At 40.4% G+C, this 26661-nt stretch overlaps 1 protein-coding gene across 1 annotated transcript; it reads left to right on the forward strand.

Moving 5' to 3' along the window:
• Positions 1-3681: 3681 nt before the first annotated feature.
• Positions 3682-13970, forward strand: cahz (carbonic anhydrase). Its single transcript, XM_069723029.1, has 7 exons — positions 3682-4334; positions 5291-5488; positions 7608-7726; positions 8433-8525; positions 8632-8694; positions 8858-9013; positions 13514-13970. The coding sequence occupies exons 1-7, from the start codon at positions 4301-4303 to the stop codon at positions 13631-13633; spliced, it is 783 nt and encodes a 260-aa protein (XP_069579130.1). The 5' UTR covers positions 3682-4300; the 3' UTR covers positions 13634-13970.
• Positions 13971-26661: the final 12691 nt, after the last annotated feature.

Below are 26661 nucleotides of genomic sequence, written 5' to 3' on the forward strand. Positions count from 1 at the left end.
TTAAAACAAATTCACTAGAGCCTGTTAGTGTGTTATTGTCTACCAACTTTCTTCAAACTAAAGAAACCTCCAATAAAATTACTGGAATTGTATTAAAAAAACAAAAAAAAAATCATTTTTAAACTGTCCACAGCATAACATAATATTACATGTTTTCTCCATAGTGTTGTATATTATTTTATTTTGAACACTTTGTGTCTCCATTTTCCCCCAAAAATGTCTCTTTTCTTTCTTTCCAAACTCATGAAATCCGTCCATCTGCTGCTGAATGCAGCAATATGTCCGACCACATCATGTGTCTGGGTGTCTGCCTGTACAAACAGACGGATTAGAAATGGTTTCTGTGCTCACCCTCACTTGTTTGAGTTTTTCTTAAATATTTGTGAAAGACTTTCACATCATGCTCTGAATTCTGTTCTTCCACTGCGGAAACAAATAGTTTTTACTGACATCTTTGTAGTATTTACTGAATAATCCTTCCACCATCTGACGAAAGCTTCAGTGGTGAAGACTTCTTCTATTTTCTCTTCCATCATGTGAATGATGGCGCTGTAGGACATGAGAAGGTGGAATTTCAGAAGAGGATTCATAATTTCATATTTGCTAGTGCTCCTGTTAAATAGCCGTAGAGTAAATGGCAGTATGGTTTTCTGGTTTGTGTTGTTGCTCTGTAGCTTTTTGAGAAAAACTCGCTGCGAACATAATTGAAGACGTGTCGACTACGTCTGCTGTGATTCCCCCTCCGCCCCCCCTTTTTATTAAAGTTTATTAATATTAAATGTGTCGTTTGTCCAAATTACTCAAGTGCCTGTTTAAAATATCCTGTTTAGCGGTATTTTATGGAATTTTATAGAGAAATATATAAATATTTCTAAAGCTGCTGGGGCACATTTCTTCAATATTATTACTTTATCTATCAAACCTTATTTTGTTTTGGTCCGGAAGAATACATTGGAAATAAAAAATAGTGACATTAAAAACAGAGTGAGAAGTTTGTTGATATATATATATATATATATTGATGTTATCATTTTTCTTATTATTATTATGATTACTGTATATAGTGGGATCTGTGCTTATAATTTTGTTCTTAGGCTGGAAAATATGTTCATCAGTTTTATCTTCTCTTCACTGGCTTCCTGTGAAATCAAGAATAGAATTTAAAATTCTCTTGATGACTTACAAAGCTCTACATGACCAGGCTCCATCATATCTTAGAGATCTTATAGAACTATATAATCCTATCAGAGCACTTCTCTCTCAGTACGCTGGTCTACTTGTGGTTCCTAGAGTTTCCAGAAGTAGAATGGGAGGCGGAGCTTCAGTTTTCAGGCTCCTCCCCTGTGGAACCAGCTCCCAGTTTGTGTTGGAGGGGCAGAAACCCTCTCTGCGCTTGTCATCTCCACCAACAGTTCTTCTCTTCTATCTCCATACTGTCCTTTTCTCTCTCTGCTCTCCTCTCACCCCAACCGGTCGAGGCAGATGGCCGCCCACCTCTGATCCTGGTTCTGTTAACAGATGCTCCTCCCACCTCTGAGCCTGGTTCTGTTAACAGATGCTCCGCCCACCTCTGATCCTGGTTCTGTTAGCAGATGTTCCGCCCACCTCTGATCCTGGTTCTGTTAACAGATGTTCTCCACCTCTGATCCTGGTTCTGTTAACAGATGCTTCTCCCACCTCTGATCCTGGTTCTGTTAACAGATGCTCCGCCCACCTCTGATCCTGGTTCTGTTAACAGATGTTCTCCACCTCTGATCCTGGTTCTGTCGGAGGTTTCTTCCTGTTAAAGGGAGTTTTTCTTCCCTCTGTTGGAGGTTTTTCTCCCTTAAAGAGGAGTTTTTTTTCCCTCCTAGATTATGTGGGAATTGTTGAATTGTTGAATTGTTGGTTTCTCTGTATAATATTGTAAAGTTCTGCTGTAAAGACTTTAATGTGTTAAGTGCCATGAAATAACCTTTGTTGTGATTTGGCGCTATATAAAGAAAATTGAATTGAATTGAATTGAATTGAATCATTTTAACAACCCTAACAATTTAACAAATTAAAGAAAAAGATAAAGGTTTGGCTTTCTGATCAATGGTACAGATTCCACTGTGCATTGTGCTGAAAACAGATATAATAACAAATATGTACACAAATGTACATCTGTGACTGTAAAACCTAATTGTTCTATTATAAATATGCTGCATATCTGGGATCAGATACGAATGAAAAGCAGAGTGTCGCTGTTGTCTCTTATTCAGCCACAAGATGGCAGCAAATAATTATGTTAGTTTATCTTAAGATCAAGTGTTCACTGAGAATGTCTTTTACTGTTGTTACACACACACACACACACACACACACACACACACACACACACACACACACACACACACACACACACACACACACACACACACACAGTGTGTATGTATAAGTCTATGCAATATTAATAATAATCTTGATAATTTAGCCTCAGAGCAAAAAAACATTCCCAACAAGACAATTCAACTTTCTTTACTTCAGACATAGAACAGACTTTAAGACAAGACACAGGTCAATATAGAAAGAATAGAGCAAATAGTAAAGTAAAATCAAGTTTAAAATTTAAACAAAACTCAAAGTGGCGTAAATAAATAAAACTAAAACAACCATTGTTACACAGATGTTTTCAGTTGATTTTAGAAAAATCTGGGAGGTGAAAACTGGTCTCCTCAGGTCCAAAACGTTCCCAGAGTCTTGTTAAAAGAAGAAGTGATGCAGTTCAGTGGTGAACATGATCCTGTCACACCTTTTTTAAAATGAGCTGCTGCCATCAAATTCAAAATGAGCAAATATTTTTTATGAAACAATACAATTTCTTCATTTCAACATTTGATGTTGTCTTTGGTCTATTTTCAATTCAATATGGAATTGACGTTTCACTTTTCTTTAATTGTGATACCAACTCCCCAAGTATCCTGTGACTCATGTCATCTATGTCTACATCGCAAATCATGTTATCTTAATCATTGTTGCAATAACATGTTTACCTGATTCACAAAAATCAGATAAATTGTGCTTTTAAATATATTTTCAAGATATGGTATATTTTAATTTTTTCTAAAACTGCAATCAATGTTATTTTTTTCCCCTTTTTTAACAAAAGGTTTCAGAAATCTTACATTAAATATAAGCAGAAACAATTACTTGCATAGATTACCTTGGGAAGATTATCACACGTCCCCAAATGACCTGGATGCATAATATGCATCAAAACCCTCCCAAGTCTGTGGAAAATAGACATGTTGAATAAAAATTGTAAGTTGGTAGTTCAGCGGTTTACATTAGTTCATAAACCAGTGGTTCTTAAACCTCGGGCCAGTACAGACACTAGTGGACTTATGGTTTTATCTTTTTTGTGTGTATTGTTGGGTTAGAGTATGGGATAGTCTGTCCACAATGAGTTAGTAAATGCAATGTCCTAATACGGATGGCTGTGCACACTTATGTGTGTGTGTGTGTGTGTGTGTGTGTGTGTGTGTGTGTGTGTGTGTGTGTGTGTGTGTGTGTGTGTGTGTGTGTGTGTGTGTGTGTGTGTGTGTGTGTGTGTGCTTGTAAACATTTTATGGGGAAAACATGAACAATAATCAGTGAAACAGTTTGGATTTTGAAAGTCAGGGTTGGGGGCTCCGGTCCCTGAACAGCTGTGAGCGGCCCTGCAGAGAGCTACAGGCATGCACACTCCGTGCAGCATGCAGACTTAAGAAAGCCGTAAACCAGGAATTAGATAGCTATGATCAGTGAACGCTGTTCAGAGGTGAGAAGAGGAAGCCTGCTTTAGGATGTTGGGATAGAATCAGTGAGAGGTTGAGGAACAGTGATGCTGCCGCAGCAGAGAGTCGCGCCGGGAGTCAGGATGGATCTGAAGGATGTGTGTGGATAACGGCCGTTCATCGGGGACTGGTCCGTCTCTGCCAGGAGAGGACAGACTGCAGGAGACACAGCACCGACATATTTCTTCAGTCTCTGCATTTTCTGTGAAGACGCAGGTGTGGACGGCGGAGAGAAGAGGAGGGATGACGGCTGAGAGCTCCGCGAGCAAAGGACGCCACCATCATCTCTTGATGGCTGCCCTGCTCTCCTGATTAAACGGCCCGCTTCAGAACCGGCAAGCCAAACCCACCAGTGCGCGGACTGGGAGAGCCTATATAAAGCGTCCCGTCCGGTGTCTTTCACCAGGTCCTCTTCATCCGCTTCTGCAGCCTCTTCTCGGCTGCAACCCGACTTGTATTTCTCATTCTTTGTGTTACCGGGGCAGCATACAGCAGGAGCAGCCATGTCTCATGCATGGGGATACGGACCCACTGACGGTGAGGACCTCACAGCATCCAGCCGGGCTTTATGCATTACTTCAGACAGTCTATCAAAGCCACCATCCTGCCAAACCCCAAGAATAATTTCATTACTTTAAAAACTGAAGGAAAATAACATTTCACAAACAGAAAACTGGAGATATGGAGATATTTCCAGGTTCTGTTGGCTGTAACTCAGCTTGTACATTGAAAACGCATTTTAACTTTAAAAACTATTATTAAGAGTTTAAATTGAGCATCTGGATTAGCAAACTTCTACATCAACATTATGTAGACCATATATTCTGAAAATTTTGTTTATTTTAGTACAAGTAAGTAAAAATGCAACCGTTTTTACAATTAATGGATAAATGACTAAAATTAGGCTTTTTATTTATTTTGTCTGATATTTTTTTTAAACGACAACAGGTGTGGATGAAAAATGTGATTTTTGTTTTGTTTTGTTTTGTTTCTGCTATCAGTGGGGGAGATTTAAGGTACAATAAGGTATAAATTAAATTCAAGTGATGAAGTTCTTCCACTTAAGTTCCTCAATTTTTTTCACACCTTCCATTTAAAACAGATGCTCAACTAAAACATGGGCGAGTAAAACCCAGCTGAATTGACTGTTTCTTTCCATAGCCGACTCTCATGATATCCTCTCTGCACGTTTAATTCCTTTTTGTTAATGCCTTTGCACGGTAATGTTGTTTTTATTCAGTAAACAACGTGTGAATCACACTGAGGAGATTTGTTCATGTAAAATTTTACTATTATGGTTATTTTTAAACTGTGATATCACAAAGGTGGTTTCCCTCCACACTTCAACCTGATAAACGACAGAAGTGAGAATTATTTTCTTATCTTCAATCTGGTGGAATTTCTTCACAGAGTTTAAATCATCTGTGTGTAGTGGACAACATAATATTGCAGTGTCGTGTTAGCATATGCACATTTATGATTGTATTTTGTAGGACCGGACAAGTGGGCTGAAGACTATCCTATAGCTAACGGGCCCCGGCAGTCTCCCATCAACGTGGTCTCCAAGGAGGCTCAATACGACACCTCTCTGAAGCCTCTGAAGCTCAAGTATGACCCGTCCGATGCCAAGGGCATCCTCAACAACGGACACTCCTTCCAGGTGGACTTTGTGGACGACACCGACAGCTCCAGTAAGCACACTGGGTTATTTATGGAGATATGTAATCCTATTTCTCCTTGTTTTTTGTCCAGTTTCTGGACACAATTTTGCTTCAACAATATTTAGAACATCATCAAATATAATTAATCATTTAGATTATAGTAATCAACTGTAATAAAGTTGTGTCACATAAAAAAGGTCAGAAAAAGACAGACTATCAACCCACAAATCTGACTTTTATTAAATAATTCTAAAATGTATACAATCCTTCATACTCCCAGTAGATATTCATATTAGTTAGTTTAGTTTGTGCATCTTGTTTATGCCTCCACCCCTGCTGTATGTGCTTGAGCAGATAAGAGTGTGTGATGATGTCAGCACTTTGTTAACCCGGTTCATTATCTGGAGGTCAACAGACATCTGCAGCACCTCACCCCGGGGCCTGACACCGTTTATTCCACTTTCATCCTGCAGTACATCTCAGAAAGAAAAGGAATATTTAGAGTCAGAATCAGAATCAGCTTTATTGGCCAGATATGTTTACACGGACACGGCAAATTTCTGGAGTGAAATATCCTGGACTTAAACAAAGAGTTGGATTTTGTGAGTTTATGTTCTAAGTTAGACTCCAGCTGGTGTTCAGAGACTCTGGTGATATTCTGGTGTTCATTCTCTGAGTGTTGAGGAGCATCGTTCAACAGTTTCTGTTTACTGCACATTTTTGTTGATGTATTAGCATTTCCCAGCATGCCTTAGTTATTTCTTCGTAACTTTTGAGAATGAAGTAACTAAATTAAATCTAAGTGATGGGTAGAAATTATATTTAGTTATGTTAAAACATGCTGTTATTAACATTTCAATGAAGACATAATGATAAATAAAATGGGGCTGTCATTCAAAACCATAAGTGTACAAGGGAGGAACTTAACATAAACCAATCAGTCACTTTAACTCAAGTCAGTTTCTATGTTGTTACACTGAGTTTCCATGCAGCATTAATTGTTGCTGCATATAATCACACTGCATATAATTGTCATATATAAATGTGTTCCACATATGTTGTTAGCTTATTGTCAGTCTGACCAGAACCCTTTCAAGTGAAATGAAGTTTTAACTCCCTGTATGTCAAACATTTAAAAAAAAAAAAAAATAGAAGTGTTTAATGTTAACACTGTAAAAGAGTTTCATATTAAAACAACTCAAGGTTAAAGTCAAATTTACTCCTCATGGTTGTGGAGTTTTAACTCCCAAAGATTTCAGGTTCAACTCCTGAAAAGTGTTGAAAATCAACTCCCAGAAAAGAGTTCCTTTCACTCTGATTGAGAGTGAATCCGATGCTCTCATGTAACAAAGCAAACAGAGTTGATTTGAACTCAGAGAGTTTATTCCAAAGATGTGAATTTGCTGTGTACAAGGAATTTGTCTCTGGTTGTAACTTCTCTCTCAATGTACAAACATAGAAACAGACATAAATAGACATATAAAACATAAACAGACATATGTACAGCTAAAAAAAAACAAAAAACCAATTACACCTAGTGCAAATGGTCCAGTGTTATTGCAAACAGTTTGACATTGCATGTATAATGTTAATTGTTGAACAGAGCGGAATTTTTTTATAATTTATAATAATATTATGAAATAAATTTATAATATTAAATTTGATAATTAAATTACACTTACAATTAGGTTTTTTTTATTAATGAAATCATAGAAACCATATAAAAATGGTACACTCTTAAACTGCTTGTTACCATATATAAGCATCATACCAGAACAGAAAGGTTCAACCAAGACATAAACGATTGACCTTTAAGTGAACAGCTAAGCAAAATGGATAATTCAGTGATTTACAAGTTAATGAGGAATCCACAAGAGACATTTAAAAAAAAGAAAAGTCCAAATTAAAGAAAAACATATCCAGACATACCCATATTAAAGCTTCAAAAAACCCTTATTCCCTCATTTCCCAAAATGCAATACGGCCGTGTCTTTTATTCACTATGACAATATTAGTGAAAATTTAAAAGTATAGAACCAAAGTCATAACATGTTGTTATCGACTAATGAGCATAAATAGATTAAAACAGACAATAAAATGTGTGTTTTCCTGACTGTGTCTGATGAATCTGTTGTTTTGTTCTCACCAGCGCTGACTGGAGGTCCTATTTCTGGAACGTACCGTCTGAAGCAGTTTCATTTCCACTGGGGAGCCAGTGACGACAGAGGCTCCGAGCACACTGTCAACGGCATCAAGTTCCCCTGTGAGGTACTGAGGCTGCCGGAGCTTCTGTTGTTGCCCGAAGGGGGAATAAAATACGCTTACACCAACAATATAACTTACATTGACTGATCCTCGGCACATTGAAGCTGTGAACAGCCTTTTAACAGAGTTTAGACCTTTAAGTCGAACCTGTCACATCAACATATCTCGGCTGTGGCCCTGCAGTGTTGAGACTAATATTACATCCATGTCATGTGGGAGCGAAGGTCATTATGGGAAATATTCTCATGTTTATGACTTGTCAGTCTTCATGTCATCAGGCTGCTTCTTCTCACTATCAGGGTTAAAATTATTGTGCTTTTTTCAATGTAGCACTTAATTACATCTCAACATTTAATTAACAGTGATCCTCAGCTACCGTGAGACAAGACAATATATCTGACTGTCCCAGTTGTAGTTAAGGTTTGGAGAGTGAATGCGAATGACAAGCATAAAACTGGTAACTATGGTAACTGATGGCTCCCTCTGTTCACCTTTATGGATCATTCAAACTTGTGTACAATCATTTTCACAGCACTGACTAAAAACACGGTTACATAGCAACAAAATGCCTCTAAAACAAACGCATGTTTCTGTTGAGTGAACATCTCGGTGGCGTTCTGTGACAGGTTGTCTCTTTAGATCATATTCGTACACTGACTCTACTTTGTGCTTTAATAGTTAAACTTTGATGGGTATTTTTTCTTGTTAGCTTCACCTGGTGCACTGGAACACCAAGTATCCCAGCTTTGGAGAGGCAGTCGACAAGCCCGACGGACTCGCTGTGGTCGGGGTCTTTCTCAAGGTGAATCATGAGTACATACGTGGGGTGGGAAGTTTTAAAAGAGAAAAGGAAAACAAATACTGTATTTAAAGAAGAAGAGTCTTCAAAATGATATGTTTTGTTTCAGATTGGTGCTGCCAACCCCCGCCTTCAGAAAGTTCTGGATGCCTTGGATGCTATTAAGGGCAAGGTAAAAACAGAATTCATAAAAACCCATCTCTGCTCAACTCAAGTGTCCCGACTGTCTACGAAGAGCAGCTCCTGAGCTTGGAAAACTAACAGCTCCATATTCATGTTTCCTTTCTCCCCCTTCTTGCTCCTTCACTTCATCCTCTCTTCCCTGAAACCTGCAGGGAAAACAGACCACGTTTGCCAACTTTGATGCAAAGTCTCTTCTTCCTGTCTCTCTGGATTATTGGACCTACGACGGCTCTTTGACTACTCCACCCCTCTTGGAGAGCGTCACCTGGATCGTCCTCAAGGAGCCAATCAGTGTCAGCCCTGCACAGGTACTTATCTTTAAACTTACTAGCTTCTATCCTCATAAAAACAAAATTTGCAGGAAATATAGCCGCAAGCTGCAATTTGCAGATTTGGTCACAATTTCAACAAGAGGGAGGAACTAAAAGCAGGTCAGAGAGGTAGCCTACATGGTAGAAGAAGACAAAGAGCTTCTACTTGCTGTGATTTGTCAGTGAAAACACAGTCCCGACAGTAGAAACAAGCAGGGTAGGAGTTCAGAATCTCAACAGAATATCAGCTGACAAAAATATTCAGCAATAAAATGTCCAGGAAATCTCAAACTCTGAGGACCTCCGGTGGGTGGAGGGAGTGACACAGAGGTAAACCAAAAACTACTGATTCACATACAGGTTCAAGCCACAGACTGGATATAAAAGTGTTCATAGCTTCAGGTCTGTAAAATGGTTCTGATCCAGAAGTGTCTTCAGCTGCAATACCAGCGAGTGCCACTAGAGGTCGTCTCCAAAAAGCCTCCGGCTCCATAGACTCCCATTCAACTTCTCTCATCAAATCCAAAGTGAATAAAATGTGTCCATCAGTTATCTCGGTGTTGTTAGCTAAAGTCACTCCTTCTTATTAGTTTTCTGGAGGTCCATCTGAAAATAATCCCGTCATGGTACCATGTTTCGTGTCTGTAGCTTCTTCTCGCTCACGGTTAAAGTAAGTAAAGGCATAAAATGAAGCGCAGTGACAAATAGGCCACGCCCACATGCACCAATGAAGATGTCACTTCAGATTTTGCTTGACACACATCATGTTGACCAGGTTTTGAGGTACTACTTTTTGATATTTTTTGGCGCCCCTGGAGGTCAGGCTCAAGATGCTTTAGGAGGCATATTCCCAAACATGTAGTGAAAATATCTACCAATATTTATGATGGTTGGGAATAGAGTTAATGAATTATGGCCTTTCCTACTAAGCCCCACCCCTTGTGAATGTTATTGGATGGATCAACACCATAAAAGTGAGATTATTGATGTCTTGTCTGTGGGGCTCGTATTTAAACTCCATCTGAGGGAAAAGCAAGCTGACCTATTTTTCATGTTACATTCCACATTGTACCGTCAGACTGTTCCCTAGTCTGTGTGATGTGTCTGTTTGGATTTCTCATGTAAAAGTGTGATCCAGAGTGCTGATACTGTAAACTTGCTTTCTACATATTGTGCATGGTTGTCCTGAAGATCCTGAGTTCCTTTTGAGCACTGGTGATGAATGCTCTCAGAAAATAATGTCTCTACAAGATGCAATTCAACCCCATGAACAGTGGAAGGCTACATAACAGGTTGTAGTGTAAGCAGTATGTTTCAATCAAACAATAACAATAGCAAAAATATATGAAGATAAACCCTTATTAAACAGGATCTTAACACACAGTATGCAGGAAACAAGTCAACTAACCTTTAAGATGATATAGAGTTCATATGTCACTCTACCCTGATACAACCCACAGGAGTGTTGCCTGATATAGAGTCTTCACTGACAGCTGGAAATATAACACCAATATTTTTCACCTCTCTTTGGGCTCAGGTACAAAACAATTTGTTTCGGTTTACAGAGTGTTGACACACCTTGCTGTGTCAGTGGTTTATATGAGACCACCAGTGGATGGTGTTCTTCCGAGAGGCTTTTTATATCCTCTGTTGTCAAAAAACTAAAACCTTATACTCAGATATGTCAATCCATTTATTTTCCATCTCTAACAAAAAATACATCTCTCTACACATCTCTCTATACACCACCACTATCCAGTCTGAAAAATGGTTCCGATGCAGAAGTGTGTTCAGCTGCAATACCAGCGAGTGCCACTAGAGGTCGGCTCCAAAAAGCCTCCGGCTCCATAGACTCCCATTCAACTTCTCTCATCAAATCCAAAGTGAATAAAATGTGTCCATCAGTTCTCTCGGTGTTGTTAGCTAAAGTCACTCCTTCTTCTTAGTTTTCTGGAGGTCCATCTGAAAATAATCCCTCATTCATTAGAAAAGAAGATTCAAGAAGACCTGTTTTTGGGGGCGTGTCTGTTTGATTGACAGGTCTGTAGTGCAGTCAGGTTACAGCTATCAGTGGGCGGGACGTAATATCGTCAGGTTTCCGATCAGATCGGTCAGATCCACCGCTGGCTCCTCCCCCAGCTCGTCCAAATATGGTCACTTCCTGCTCCAAACCGCTCCGAACTAGCAAAGATGGTGACGGACAGAATCTGAACTGGAGGATTCATAACGTTCACAAACCAACGATGACATCACTGATGCTTGATGACATCACTGCTGGTTGCCGCTCCTGTTGTAATTAGTCCTACACTTTAGACAACCATGGCTACTTACAGCTTCTCTCTTGGTTACCATTTAAATGCCTCCAACAACCTCAGAAGAGAACTGTATTGTTATTTGTCATCATTTCCTTACTGAGTCGGTGGGAAAAATGCTCGCCTCCAAAAACAGTATAAAATACCCCAAATATTAAACAAAAACAACCTTGTATTAATTGATCCACTTACATTAAATAAGTAAATTAAAAGTCACTCCTCAGCAGATTCTTGAGGCCACAGTGACACTTGAGTTATTGCTGTTGATACTGCATGGCAGGATAAAGTAATAAATGTGTTTAGTAATGAACTTCAGTTTGAGAGCCAGTCATCACAGTAGGTCATTTAAATATGGCTACGGTCTGAAGGTCATCAGTGTTGTTTTAGTCTAAATATGTAACATGTGGCTGTGTTTGTTAATGTGCACTCAACAGACAGTGTGTACTTGTGGCAGACTTCTTTCATGGCAGCCTACCTGCTGTTATGTGGGTTTGACATGATTCTTCTGTTCAGATTTTCAGACATGTAGTTTGGTGAGATTGATGCTGAATTCTTCAGTGAAATCTGAATAGCGTCATCTTAAAATTAGAAATTAAAAGTCTTTAAGGGAGTCTTGGAAATCAGAAGAAACAGCAGGTCAGTCTCTGCTGAGTACAGAGAGGTGGTTGTCTCTTTTTTTACAGTATTTTCCAACAACCTCGTACACCCATTGGACTTTGATTTGGTAGTCATCTCATTCGGTGTTGGTGCGTACTTTAAGGGACCAGAGTGTCAATCCGAACATTGACCAGGACAAGAGTGAAGCCATGTTAGAGCAGGGCAGGGTGGGTCTGAACCTGACGTGCCTCATGTTTCACTGAGATTACACTGACAGCCCGTATCTCCAGTGGACCGTTAGAAATGATATCTCAAAGTGAACTCAACCCTCATGTGACACAAAACATACAGTCCTGCCTGAATGCAGCCACTACATCATATGCTTATATACATAGATACTGCAGATGTTGATACCCTGACACACAACAGTATGACGCAGCTCGTACTTTGTTGTGACCCGGATGTGAAAATGTTGCTGAGTGAGCCTGTTGAAGTTAAATTAAATCGAGGCCTACCACCTAGCTTCAGTCTAAATTGCTCTCGGAGGAGTTGTTGTTGATGCCATGCTGCTGCTTTAGTCCACACACACACACACACACACACACACACACACACACACACACACACACACACACACACACACACACACACACACACACACACACACACACACACACACACACACACACACACACACACACACACAGAGTTATAGTCATATATGTGGACTGTCACATAGAGTAGCGAATGCTGTTTCTGTTGTTGCACAGTCTCCATATAATGTACATCTTAATATCACTGTCATGTGCGATATGAAACAACGTTCAGCATCAGTCGGGTGTGTTTTGCTTCACCATGTGCAATTGAGAGATAAGCGCCCAGGGGTGATGATAGGGGGGGTCCCAACACTGGACTGGAGATGAACTGGAGAAGTGAAGTGGCTGACTGCATCAAATTCATTTTTGCCTTTATTTGATGGGAATAGTTAAAACAGACCGGACGTTTGGGAGAGCGAAGCAAGTGCCAAATGTAACAAAGGTCCGGATGTCCCATGAATGTTGCACTGATGAATTATAAATGAAAATTATAGATGATTATTAAATGTGATCCAACTAATCAATGTTCAGTAGAAGAGTAAAAAACCTCTGAAATGCAGGCCTCTCTGTTAATGACGTCCACTTTGATTCACCAACGGAAGACTTGAGACCTCCTGCTCATCTTTTATTGTTCTGGTTTCGATACAATATTCACTGTTTGTACCATCTGCATTTCAGAAATGGTTCTATAGCCACAACAAAATACTATTTCTCATTAGGAAACAACTGCATACTGAACTCAGAGATGGCACCTGTTCAGATGAATAGAAGTTGCTCATTTAGTAGCATCATGGGTTGGCTGCCCAATCTGCACATGAGCGTTTCCCCCGCCGACCCCACGCACACCTTCAGTTACGTCTTTGAAGGCTTTTCTAGGCTCCGGTTATACAAATATCAATCATCCATGGATTCAAAATTCTTAAAAGGCAGAAATCTGATGTTAATTGTGTTTCTCTCTTCCTCCTCTCTGCTCATCTCTCCTTCCTCATCAGATGGCCATGTTCCGCGGCCTCCTCTTCACCGGAGACGGAGAAGCTCCCTGCTGCATGGTGGACAACTACCGGCCTCCTCAGCCCCTGAAGAGCCGTCAGGTCCGGGCCTCCTTCAAATAGATCAACTTCACCTTCATAGCTTCTGCGCCGCTACGCTTCTCCCTCCTTTCAAGCTTTACTTGTTTCAGCCTTACTGACGCCTACTTAGAAACTGTCACAGCTACCAACAGAGAGACAAGAATTGTGGCCCCTGATCTCATGTTATCTCTAACATGTGGCCGTCTTCCTTGTTTTTAGACATGCTATAACTAATGATCTAAATTATTTTCTCTGTGATAGTGTCTATGGATGTGCACCAAGCCAGTCTGCTTTATTATAGACAATATTCTTCAAAATAGACTCTTGTCATGAATCTCAAATTCTAAAAGTCATATTGTTGTGTTTGAAGTGTTAATACATGAAATTTAGGTAAATAAGAATTTCCATAACATGTTAGTGAGCGTCACTGAAGCCATTAGTGCTTTTAACAATAGTTAAACAATTGAAAAGCACACCTAGTCCATCTGAGGTGGATATCATCCTTTTCATAAATGGTCCATCTTAAAAGTATAAATGTTTAAAACTTTGCCTTGTTTGAAAAAGAAAAGCCTTTATGAACTTGTTGAAGCTCTTCCTATGCATTTGATTGTGTTGTGGATTGTGCTGCAGACAGCTGCTCAGGTTGTCAACGCTAATGTTTTTATTGATGCCTCATTTCACTTTGAGACAAAGTGGTCAGAAACAGCAATAACAGAAAGTGGCACCACAGTTGCCATGGTGACAGTTACCACTCAGACAGTTCAGCGGTCAGGCAGCACTTCTATGCAAGTAGATTTTAATTATGATGATGATGAAGGAAAGATGAAATTGAATGCTACAGTCTGTTGTGAAAGTTTTAGCTATTTGTACAGGTCATATCCACACAAATGCATGTGAGAGTGTTGGCTTCCATTTACTCTGCATTACTGTGGACATGTCTTCAGCCTGTCAGTGTCTCTGTAGTATTAGTGTCCCTTGATTGACAACTGAACTACCTATCACCTCAGTGCATTAATCATTGTCTTTTAGACTCATGTAACACACTGTTGTCTTATTGGCAAAAATAGGGTCCATTAATGACACTATTGCCATGTCATAGTTTTTTTGTTTTTTTTATGAGATTAATCATATTTTTGGGATATATTTGTAGTAAATTCAGCATTTAATTAAATTGAGATCTTTAGCAGGCATTAAAGGACAGAGCAACGCTGTAGTTTTATATGAAATGTTTAGCTTTGAGGGTGTGGCTGTAGTAAACAAGTTGAACACCTTTAAGTGCATCACTTAAAACTGCTGTCACATTATGAATGAGTGTGAATCTGTCATGTCATACATGGAAATGAAGTTCATCAATAAAAGCTCATAACTTACAGATGTCTCGAGTGTTCTTTCAGTTTTCTACAGAAATCTGATCCTCTGACTTTTGTTCTCACTCTACCGGGATGTTGATGTTTCTGTTTTATTTATTTAATATTTTCTCTGCATGTTGCCCACAGGATAAATCCTCATCACTTTTCATCTAATTATTTCAACATCTACGTGTACTAAATAAATAAGTGCATCTTATTAGTGCAGTACACATATTAGTTGGTAATGAATTCTACTAACTTTTGTATTACTCTCATATTTCTGGTTGATGTTTATGGTTTTAATTGAAACATGCATGATTATCTTCATAATTTTTTTTTGTGTCATCATCAGGCTACATTTTTTATTTCGTGCAGTAATTTGGCCTCTGACCCAAATCCTTTAAAACTATCTCATCATTACCAGTCTCAAGGCCACTCTTTGTCTTTAGTGCAAATATCAGCATGATGACACACTGAATTTATCTTAAAAACTCTTTATAAGATTCCTCAATCAGGCTATAAGTTTTTTTTTTTAAATCACTTTACAATGTTAAGTGCATTGTGGAATTGAATACTTCATATTTCTACCTTCAATATAATAATTCATTAATAAGATGATCATAATGGTCATTAGCCTTGTAACAAGTGTGTACTGCGACAAAAAAAACATGACGTCAAAACACCTGATATTCCGAACAAGGTGGTGAAAATTCAATTTACTGCTGCTGATTTATTTAGTAAAGTAGCAGTTAAACAGGAGAACCAACCCGAGACCCGGCCAACCCCCAGAAATACCTCTGGCCAACAACCAGGTTTTTAATGAGGGGAGATTGGATGGTGTGTTGAAGACTTTGGGAAATAATACATTTCACATTCAGACTTTACATAATGTAAACTTTTTAAATGACTAGAAATACCATCAGAGATTAATATACTATTACATATCTGTTATAAAACAGTGAATCTGTAATAAAACAGTTTCATTTAGCGGGGCATTAATGGGTTGGCTGCTGATGGTCTTATGTAACACTGTTTGCTGTTTGTTGTCTCAACCAACGCTCCTTTGTTAGATTCCTCATCATCACAAACCATTAGCTCGGTGGTCTTTGTTCCACATTTCACCATTAAATAGCACTCTGTCTCGAACTGTCTCTCTGAGTGTCTGAGAGGGGAATGGTGGCTGACAGTTCAAAAAGACAAAATCAGACAACAAGCAGACGGAGAGAAAACTTTACTTTGTTTCACTGATTTACAGTATTTTTGTACAATATGATTATAAACTGAACCGTTCAAAATCACCATTTAAATAAATCAACACCTCTTTCAATCAGATTGAATAACAGAAACATTGGAAATATTTTTTTATTTTTGATATAATTAAATTAATTTAACTTCACCTGTCAGTAGTTTTAATGTTATTTATTCTCAGTTTGACAATGAGTTTCTAAGGTGTTTAAGGATATATAGAAACCCTGTGTCTTAAAAATATGGACATAAAAACAGAATGCAATTAAAACTGCAAGCAGTGATATACGGGCCCTCGCACTCCGGCGCGCCGCCTCCCCGAAGCTGTCTCCCCGAAGCTGTCTCCCCAAAGCCGTCTCCCTGATGTGCAGCGGGCGAGGGACCGTATACCCGCTTAAAGTTGCTATTTTTGTCTCGTTTCCTGTCTCCAGCAGGGGGTGCTGGCGAGCCGTTTGGCCACGCCCACTCGCAAAACACATCAGATGTATTGTCTCACCATGCCGGATGTATGTGACACGTTTCGTGAGGTTTCAAGCATCCGTTGACCTTAAACATCAACTTCCTGTCACGGCGAGACATCCAACTTTGCCGCATCGTCACGGCGACACCCATTGACAAAGTCGAACGAATGTCTCAATATATCATCAACTACATGTTTAGGTTGTTGTGACCCGACTTTACGTTCATGTGATCAACCAGCTCGACGTAGAATGTGAAAGTATGAAAAGTGTCATTTCCAGTGTCCACCAGGGGGCGCTATGACTATGAGCAAATATTCCCCCACAGGGGTCTTCAGGGCGGGGCTGTTATCATACCTGTGATGTTTGGAGAAGGTCGGTCCATGCACATAAGATTTAAAGCAACTCCTAGTTTCATGGCGAGACACTCAAAATGGCCGCCTCTCACGGGCACACACATCGACGAAAACGAATTTATACAACTTTTAATCCCAAACATGTTTTCTATCCAGAGAACCTAAATTCAAGTCGGTCGGATAAAATCCCTCGGAGGAGTTCAACAAAGTACGACGTGTCAGAATCGCCCAAAATGGTGACTAAATTCAAAATGGTGGACTTCCTGTCGAGGTGACGTAACGGTGCAATGTAACTTTTTTGTGCGTCTAGGTGTGATACACGTGTCCACCAGATTTGGTGAATTTAGGTAAATGTGGCCGCCGGGGCATCTCTGTAGGGGGCGCTCTCGAGCCGTTTGGCCACGCCCACTCACGACTCCACTAGAATACGAAATTTTTCACCGGGAGACAAATGTGTTTCCACTTTCATGAGTTTTTGAACATGATAAAACCTCCAAAAAAGAAAATCACTTTACGTAAGAAGAAGAACATCGAACGTCCAAGAATAACATTTTTACGAAAAACAACCAGCGCTTTCGCACCGATGCTCGGGCCCGAATGATTTACAAATCAACATATAGATTGATATAGAAACATGATCCAGAAACACCGCCGCCTTCTCTGGACCGAGATCATTGAAGATGGACTGAGGTGAAGTGGACAACTGTCCTGAGGTCTGATGGATCACAATCTGAGATTCTGTTTGGAAATCATGGACACTGCATCCTCCAGGTTAAAGAGGAGAGGGACCATCCAGCTTGTTATCAGCTCAGTTCTAAAGCCAGCATCTGTGATGGTACAGGGATGCATTAGTGCACATGGCATGGGTAGCTTGAACATCTGGAAGGAAGCATTAATGCTGAATGAGATATTCAGGTTTTGGAGCAACATATGCTGCCATCCAGACAACGTCTCTTTCAGGGAAGGTCTTGTTTATTTCAGCAGAACAACGTCCAACCACCCAGAATCCAATGTGTTTTTGTGTCCTCTGTTTAACTCAATAAACACACTGATTCTTCTGTCCAGCAGCAGCAGTGGAAAAGAAACACGTTGTGTTCAGGAAGCTGCAACTTCCTCACACGCTTTAATTTGAAAATCTGTCAGTGGCCCCGCGCCCTTCCTCTACGGAGCCAAGATGGCGACCGTTTAGGGTGGAAAGTGTCCAGAGTTTCACACTTCTTGTTTGGAGCGTTCTGAGTGATTCATCCTGGAACTGGTAGTGTTCTGATGGTTCTGTACTGACAGAACACACTGATGGACTCAGAGTAGAGAGTTAGTACACAAGTACAACATCTGGAACACAAGAACAACATCTGGAACACAAGTACAACATCTGGAACACAAATACAACATCTGGAACACTAGTACAACATCTGGAACACAAGAACAACATCTGGAACACTAGTACAACATCTGGAACACTAGTACAACATCTGGAACACAAGTACAACATCTGGAACACAAGTACAACATCTGGAACACAAGAACAACATCTGGAACACAAGTACAACATCTGGAACACAAGTACAACATCTGGAACACAAGAACAACATCTGGAACACAAGTACAACATCTGGAACACAAGTACAACATCTGGAACACAAGAACAACATCTGGAACACAAGTACAACATCTGGAACACAAGTACAACATCTGGAACACAAGAACAACATCTGGAACACAAGTACAACATCTGGAACACAAGAAAAACATCTGGAACACTAGTACAACATCTGGAACACAAGAACAACATCTGGAACACTAGTACAACATCTGGAACACAATAACAACATCTGGAACACTAGTACAACATCTGGAACACAAATACAACATCTGGAACACTAGTACAACATCTGGAACACAAGAACAACATCTGGAACACTAGTACAACATCTGGAACACAAGAACAACATCTGGAACACAAGAACAACATCTGGAACACAAGTACAACATCTGGAACACTAGTACAACATCTGGAACACTGGAACACTAGTACAACATCTGGAACACTAGTACAACATCTGGAACACAAGAACAACATCTGGAACACATGTACAACATCTGGAACACAAGTACAACATCTGGAACACAAGAACAACATCTGGAACACAAGTACAACATCTGGAACACTAGTACAACATCTGGAACACAAGAACAACATCTGGAACACAAGAACAACATCTGGAACACAAGAACAACATCTGGAACACAAGTACAACATCTGGAACACAAGTACAACATCTGGAACACAAGCACAACATCTGGAACACAAGAACAACTTCTGGAACACAAGTACAAGATCTGGAACACGAGAACAACATCTGGAACACTAGTAAAACATCTGGAACACGAGAACAACATCTGGAACACTAGTACAATGTCTGGAACACAAGAACAACATCTGGAACACATGTACAACATCTGGAACACATGTACAACATCTGGAACACAAGTACAACATCTGGAACACAAGAACAACATCTGGAACATGAGAACAACATCTTGAACACTAGTGCAACATCTGGAACACTAGTACAACATCTGGAACACAAGTACAACATCTGGAACACATGTGCAACATCTGGAACACAAGTATAACAACTGGAACACAAGTACAACATCTGGAACACATGTACAACATCTGGAACACTAGTACAACATCTGGAACACAGCAGAACCCAGTTTCCCAGTGTAGGTGAATGTCATACTTCATGTGCTCTGTCTTCTTCCTGTCTGCTTCACCTTTGAAGATGATTAAACGTGTCGAGAGTTAAAGTTCCAGTTGAAGTAGTTTTTCAGAGATGACCTTGTGCGACCTTTAAACATGAACCCTTCATGCTGTGATCTGAGGTTAACCAACATACTGCTGGTCTGCTCATGTGTCTCTGTGTCCGTCTTCGTCCACTGGTATGTGAGATGGTGTTCAGGCTGGCTGAGGTTCGCTCTCTGCTTTTATCTTCAGCTGCAGACTTTGTGAAGACAGACAACAGTTTTTCAGAACGTAAAATTGTTATCGGACACAAAGACTCAAACTGTAACATCCAAATCAAACAACCACACACATGCTGATGTGAACATTCAGGATCCATCTCTTCCTCTGACCACGACATGCTGAACTTTAACCAACAGTGTGACTGTGTGAACATATTTATGCCACAACATAAGTAATACGCAAACACACACAGACATACACACAAACACAAACTCTCTCGCTTCACCTTGTGCAACAGTAGATTTAATAATAATGTCGTATGCACATGTAAATATTCATGACATTTGACAAGCATGAACACAGTCTAGTTCAAATATACTTTATAAAAACTCTTGACGGCTCTCAGCTCACTAACAGAAGCAAATCATCAACGTATCTCCTCGATACTCTAGAAGTTATGAAAGGATAACAATGGGAACCAAAAGATAAATAATACTATCAGTGAGGAGGAGTTTTAGCTTGGAGCTTCAGTGTGCACGTACTTTACCAAATTGTTGGAATAATTGTCTCATTAACGCTGATCTTCTGTGTGTGGTTTTACATATAATAACAATTAGTCAGAATCTGTTCCTGCACTGGATAACTGCATTAGAAATTGTGAGGTCTGAAAATGAAAGATAGTATGATAATATAATAAAAGCAGGGTGCTTCATTTACATATTCATTTAGATATCTTAATGGTTCCATCTGATGCCTCAAATAATCCTCCAAAATGATCTTTCCAACACTTCAAAAACATATTAAAAAACACATTTTTTATTTGAGTAAAATGTGTTATTGGGTTGGAGGAGGGGAGTTACAAACATCACACAAACACCCTCCAAAAATTATTTGAAGGACTTTTCCTTTAACTTGGTCGTTAACTGTCCATCTGCTCTCCGGTTGTCTTCGGTCTCCGGTCAGATAAATCTGGAAGCGTTGTAGCGAGAAGGCCGATGAGCTACACACAACTACACACACACACACACACACACACACACACACACACACACACACACACACACACACACACACACACACACACACACACACACAGGTTCACTGTGTGTGTGTGTGTGTGTGTGTGTGTGTGTGTGTGTGTGTGTGTGTGTGTGTGTGTGTGTGTGTGTGTGTGTGTGTGTGTGTGTGTGTCTGACAGCATATGAAAGGGCCTTTGATGGATCTGAATGGCTCTCTGCTCCATAGATTCTTCCACGGTCTCAGACGGAGAGACAAACATGGACCGGGAGGAGAAAAGGGAAACAGAAGTGTCTCTGGAGAGGATCTGGAGTCCATGAATATGAAGGTTGTGTTGTGAGTGTAAATATGATTTCTGTTAATCTGCTGCTCTGTGCTGATGGAGAGATGCATGACTAATCTCCTGTGTTAACTCCAAATATTACATAATGAAAGGATTCCCTCATCAACTTCCTCTCTCTGGCACAACAACCGACCCCCCTGCCCCCTAGCTACCCTCCCCCCGCTCCACAGTAACATACAATGCCGCTTTCTCCACGGCTGAGTGACAACAGTAACCATGGCAACTGCATGTTCATATGATAAAATATAGAAAAGGGGGAGTAGAGACATCTTTTCATTGAAATATGTTGCTGTGAATCAGTGCATGGCAATTAGAGCCTTTATGTGCGTACAAATATGCATCAAAGTGACAATGTACTATAGTATACGTAGTATACAGCTGTGTATTAAATGGGATTATTGAAAGTGAAAGAAAACAGGCTGACAAGGTAAATATTTATTTGGGATAAACAAATCCATAAAGATTTGCACACTTGGACCACAGCTTTGCATTTGAAGATGAAGATCTGCTCAGACTGTTCAAAACTACATCAATTTAGGATGATAGATAACTAAAGATCACTATGGAGCAATAGGAGTGCCATAATAAAGAATAAATCTGTACAAGAATAAGAATAAGAATACCAGAAAAGCAATTTGTTATTTGTCTTCTATTTTTGTCTTTTCACCATTGTTTTATTTATTTGTTTATTTTTTCCCCTTTATATTTCCACATTCATTTCCTTATTCTTTTACAGATTTATTCTTTATTATGGCACTCCTATCGCTCCATAGATCACCAGGTCCCATCTGAGGTCTGATGTTTTATCACTCAATAATTCCCAGTTTGGCCATATAGTTAACAGAAGTAACAGAGGTGGAGCTGTGGACGATGTCAGCAACTAAATGTATTCTGGCCACCTAAAAAAGGCCAACACAAAATATAATATACCAGCACAAGTGTGTATATTAAGAGTATTTTCAGTGCTTTACGTTGCTGTCAGAAGCCTTGTCTGATGGGGAAGCTGTCAATCATCTGTGCTCTCCTCAAAGTCGCCAGACTCCCTCAACTAAAACAATAATTTAACCTGGCAGAACACAGGAGCTGAAGGTCCACCGCTAACTCAATCAGTTTGTGTTATTATGTGACTTTAGTGTCAGTTCGGATTCAAATCAACATGTTAAAAAGACCACTGAAGTCACTGAATGACAAAGACCAACCAATAGAAGCAGCAGCAGTCCAACGACTGGAGGACAAATCACCTTGTCTGTTCAGGGAGTGGTGGATCTGAGGAGAGCGATATCATGTTTAGTTCCCTGTTGAAGAGGGCTGTGAGGATATTCTAGTGTACAGTTAAACTGATTACCACTTTTTGTAGGTGGATTTGTTTTATGTGGCTAAAGTATTGTTTTGGTTCTGACAGCATTCACATCGTTTAGCTTCGGTGTCAGTAGAGCTGCCTACTTCTCCATATTCATATATCCATATAATATATTATGGATAAGTGTCTCACACCACCGCTCTTACAAAGACAAGAAGCATCATTTCAAGGTTGAAACTGGACAGTTTGTGAGTGTGGATAAACAACGACAGACATGTTCAATGTGCTGTCTGACATGCTGGCTGATATTTGTTTTTTTATTGTCCTTTATTCTGGAAATTACACAACAATATAAATATAGCTGATGCACAATGACTGATTTGTTGACATATGAGTCATTTAATTTCGACAGTCACTGGAGTAGAAAGATGAGAAAAAGCCTTTTACCAGGATGAGCTGAAGGTCATTTAAAAATGGTTCCACATAAATATGTATTTTTTAACTTTCATGTTGTAACTTTTCTCTCGTTGTCTACGTATTAATACAACATGCCAGTTCTGTCTTGTCATCCCATGTAGGAAGAACCGGATGTTTGGCATTACATAGAAAAAGAAGGTCAAACGAAGCTAAAACCACAATAACATGCTGACAGTCAGGTGATTCCTGTGGGGAGATCTTCTTTTTAGGATTAATTTGGCTTCTATAAGATAATGAGAGTTCAAATGAAAGATCCTTTTTATTGTTGGGGCACCAAAAATGAATGACTTATTTCTGGGAGCAGGATCACTGACTGCTAATAGCATCTGATTTTGATGGACTTTGGTAACAGTCTGCTACAAATTGCATTGCATGCGCATTCAAATGATTTAGCTCTGAGCACATCTGCTGAGAATGTCTCCTGAATCACTGAAGGACGGCTGCAGAGATTTTATGTTCCAACTCTTCTGCCTTTGGATCCCAAGAAAGATGTAGCTGAGGATGATGGCAGCAAATGCACAGATAGAACTGCTGAAAAGATTTGCAGTTAGATCGAGAAGATTTCATTTCCATAAGCCTTTCGTACGTATATAAATGGGCTGGAGGCCTCACCCAGAGAACCCAGGTTGAGTTCATCCTCACTCTGAGCGGTGTCTGACACTCGCTGGCTTCACTCAGGATGTAAAGAACTGGACACTGGTTTCAGGCTGAAGTAAACCAAAGTACTTCCAGGATGAGGATCATCATTCATTGTCCATCATGGTCACCACATCAATCTCAAGCATCAATATCTCGACTGTCACTCCGCCGGTATGTTCTTACCACAGCCGGTGTGTGGATCCTTAGTTCCCACTATACTCATCCATTGTTGTTATGTTGTGTCGGGCCTGTGCTGATTTAAATGTAAATAAAGGTCATATCTGACGAGGACCTTTTTATATTCATACAGTATAAGGTCCCACATTGTGCCTCCCTTATTCCTGAACTTCACAGCTTCTCCATCTAAATGTATGTGTTGGTACAAACTGCACTGCTTCACTACTAGTGAAATAAGATTTGAGCTTCAACCTAAAGCGACACCTGTTTGGTTATATTCTTATATTTGATTACATCGCCAACTCTCTTGTTAACTATGAGCCTTCCAGAACATACAATATCTCTTTACTTTAACCTTTAACTAGTTACTCTTGAAGCTCTCTTGCACTTCTACACTACCGCAATTTTAGCATATTGCTTTATTTTATATTTCAACTATAATTGTGTTTAATTTGATCAATTTCATGTCTTTTCTATATTTTTAAACATCCCTTTATATGTGAAATACTGCATGGGATTTTCTTGCTATAAAGCACTTTGATCTGCATTTCTTGAATGAAAGGTGCTATATTAGTACATGTTATTAGGGTCCAAACCTACATCCCACCCCGCTCCTCCTCCTCCTCCTCCTCCTCCTCCTCCTCCTCCTCTACATCAAGGACATGGTCCAACCCTACATCCCAGCCCACTCCCTCTGCTCCTCCTCCTCCTTCTCTACATCCAGGACATGGTCCAACCCTACATCCCAGCCCACTCCCTCTGCTCCTCCTCCTCCTTCTCTACATCAAGGACATGGTCCAACCCTACATCCCAGCCCACTCCCTCTGCTCCTCCTCCTCCTTCTCTACATCCAGGACATGGTCCAACCCTACATCCCAGCCCACTCCCTCTGCTCCTCCTCCTCCTTCTCTACATCAAGGACATGGTCCAACCCTACATCCCAGCCCACTCCCTCTGCTCCTCCTCCTCCTTCTCTACATCAAGGACATGGTCCAACCCTACATCCCAGCCCGCTCCCTCTGCTCCTCCTCCTCCTCCTCCTCCTCCTCTCCTCCTCCTCCTTCTCTACATCCAGGACATGGTCCAACCCTACATCCCAGCCCACTCCCTCTGCTCCTCCTCCGCCGCCTCCTCCTCCTCTACATCAAGGACATGGTCCAACCCTACATCCCAGCCCGCTCCCTCTGCTCCTCCTCCTCCTCCTCCTCCTTCTCTACATCCAGGACATGGTCCAACCTTACATCCCAGCCCACTCCCTCTGCTCCTCCTCCTCCTCCTCCTCCTCCTCCTTCTCTACATCCAGGTCATGGTCCAACCCTACATCCCAGCCCGCTCCCTCTGCTCCTCCTCCTCCTTCTCTACATCCAGGACATGGTCCAACCTTACATCCCAGCCCACTCCCTCTGCTCCTCCTCCTCCTCCTCCTCCTCCTTCTCTACATCCAGGTCATGGTCCAACCCTACATCCCAGCCCGCTCCCTCTGCTCCTCCTCCTCCTTCTCTACATCCAGGACATGGTCCAACCTTACATCCCAGCCCACTCCCTCTGCTCCTCCTCCTCCTCCTCCTCCTTCTCTACATCCAGGTCATGGTCCAACCCTACATCCCAGCCCACTCCCTCTGCTCCTCCTCCTCCTCCTCCTTCTTCTCTACATCCAGGACATGGTCCAACCCTACATCCCAGCCCCTCCCTCCGCTCTGCTTCTACCAATCGGCTTGTTGCTCCTCACTGAGCTAAACACTCTACAAAATCATGACTGTTTTCTGTCCTGGCTCCTAAATGGTAGAATGAGCTCCACCGACATCAGAAACTCTGAACATCTTCCACCACAAACTAAAAACACACCTCTTCCTCCTTTACCTTGAACAGTAGAACTTTAGTATCTTAACATGGAACTTACTGATAGAACTTTGTAGTTTGGCTTTCTGGAAGAAATTATATTTTCTTGATTCTTGTTGTTCTGGTTTTGTACCCTCATGGTTGAAATGAACTTATTGTAAGTCGCTTTGGATAAAAGCGTCAGATAAATGTAATGTAATGTAATGTGTTATTATTTTTTATCATTATTATATTCTAGTGGAAAAGCTGAGACAAAAAAGAAATCGTAAGTTACTGGGTGCCTAATTCCATTCAAAGTGAGGTTTTTATTATTTGTAGGGGGTTTGATCATCAGGATGTTTCAGCAGCGCTGCACTGTGAAAGCCATGTGTTTTAATGTTAATGAATGGAATAAATGAGTGCACATTGACCAGTCAGGGCCCCAGAGGGCTGCATGGGTCCATCCATTATGTATCTGCGGGCTTTCCTCAGCCATCATGTCAGTGTGGTATTTGACATTTTATCAACATGCCATGGCCACTTGGTCCCGCTCTGAGAAAGATGTGAAGGTTGAACAAGAGCAGCAGCACACTGTGAGAATCAGTTGGAGAAACATCACTTTGTTTCTTTTCTTTTTTTTTCATTGGTTTGGAGGTGCTTGCAGATTATAATCATAACGGTGAAATCCTGGCAACAGTTAATCGATGTTAGAGACCAGTGTGCAAAAGGATATTTAACTGCAGGTAACCATAACAACAATACCTACGCTTCATACCACAAGACTAATCTGAGATTTGTCCATCTGCTCTTGATTTCTTCAAGAGGAAAAGGAGTCACCAGAATTATTAGGTTCATCCTCATTTAAAAGATCCACAACAAAACCCATGAACAGTGTCATACGTTTTTTTTATATATATATT

The sequence above is a fragment of the Brachyistius frenatus genome, unplaced genomic scaffold (genome assembly GCF_029030835.1).
Source record: "Brachyistius frenatus isolate BFR_SWC_R1_liver_20210118 unplaced genomic scaffold, ASM2903083v1 Contig_314, whole genome shotgun sequence".
In the NCBI taxonomy this organism is placed as follows: domain Eukaryota; kingdom Metazoa; phylum Chordata; class Actinopteri; family Embiotocidae; genus Brachyistius; species Brachyistius frenatus.

Bases quoted from the DNA above. Each gene is read 5' to 3' on its own strand.
- cahz (XM_069723029.1), top strand. From the start codon at position 4,301: ATGTCTCATGCATGGGGATACGGACCCACTGACG. The intron at 4,335-5,290 runs GTGAGGACCTCA...TGTATTTTGTAG, and splicing joins GGGATACGGACCCACTGACG to GACCGGACAAGTGGGCTGAA. The intron at 8,695-8,857 runs GTAAAAACAGAA...TGAAACCTGCAG, and splicing joins TGGATGCTATTAAGGGCAAG to GGAAAACAGACCACGTTTGC.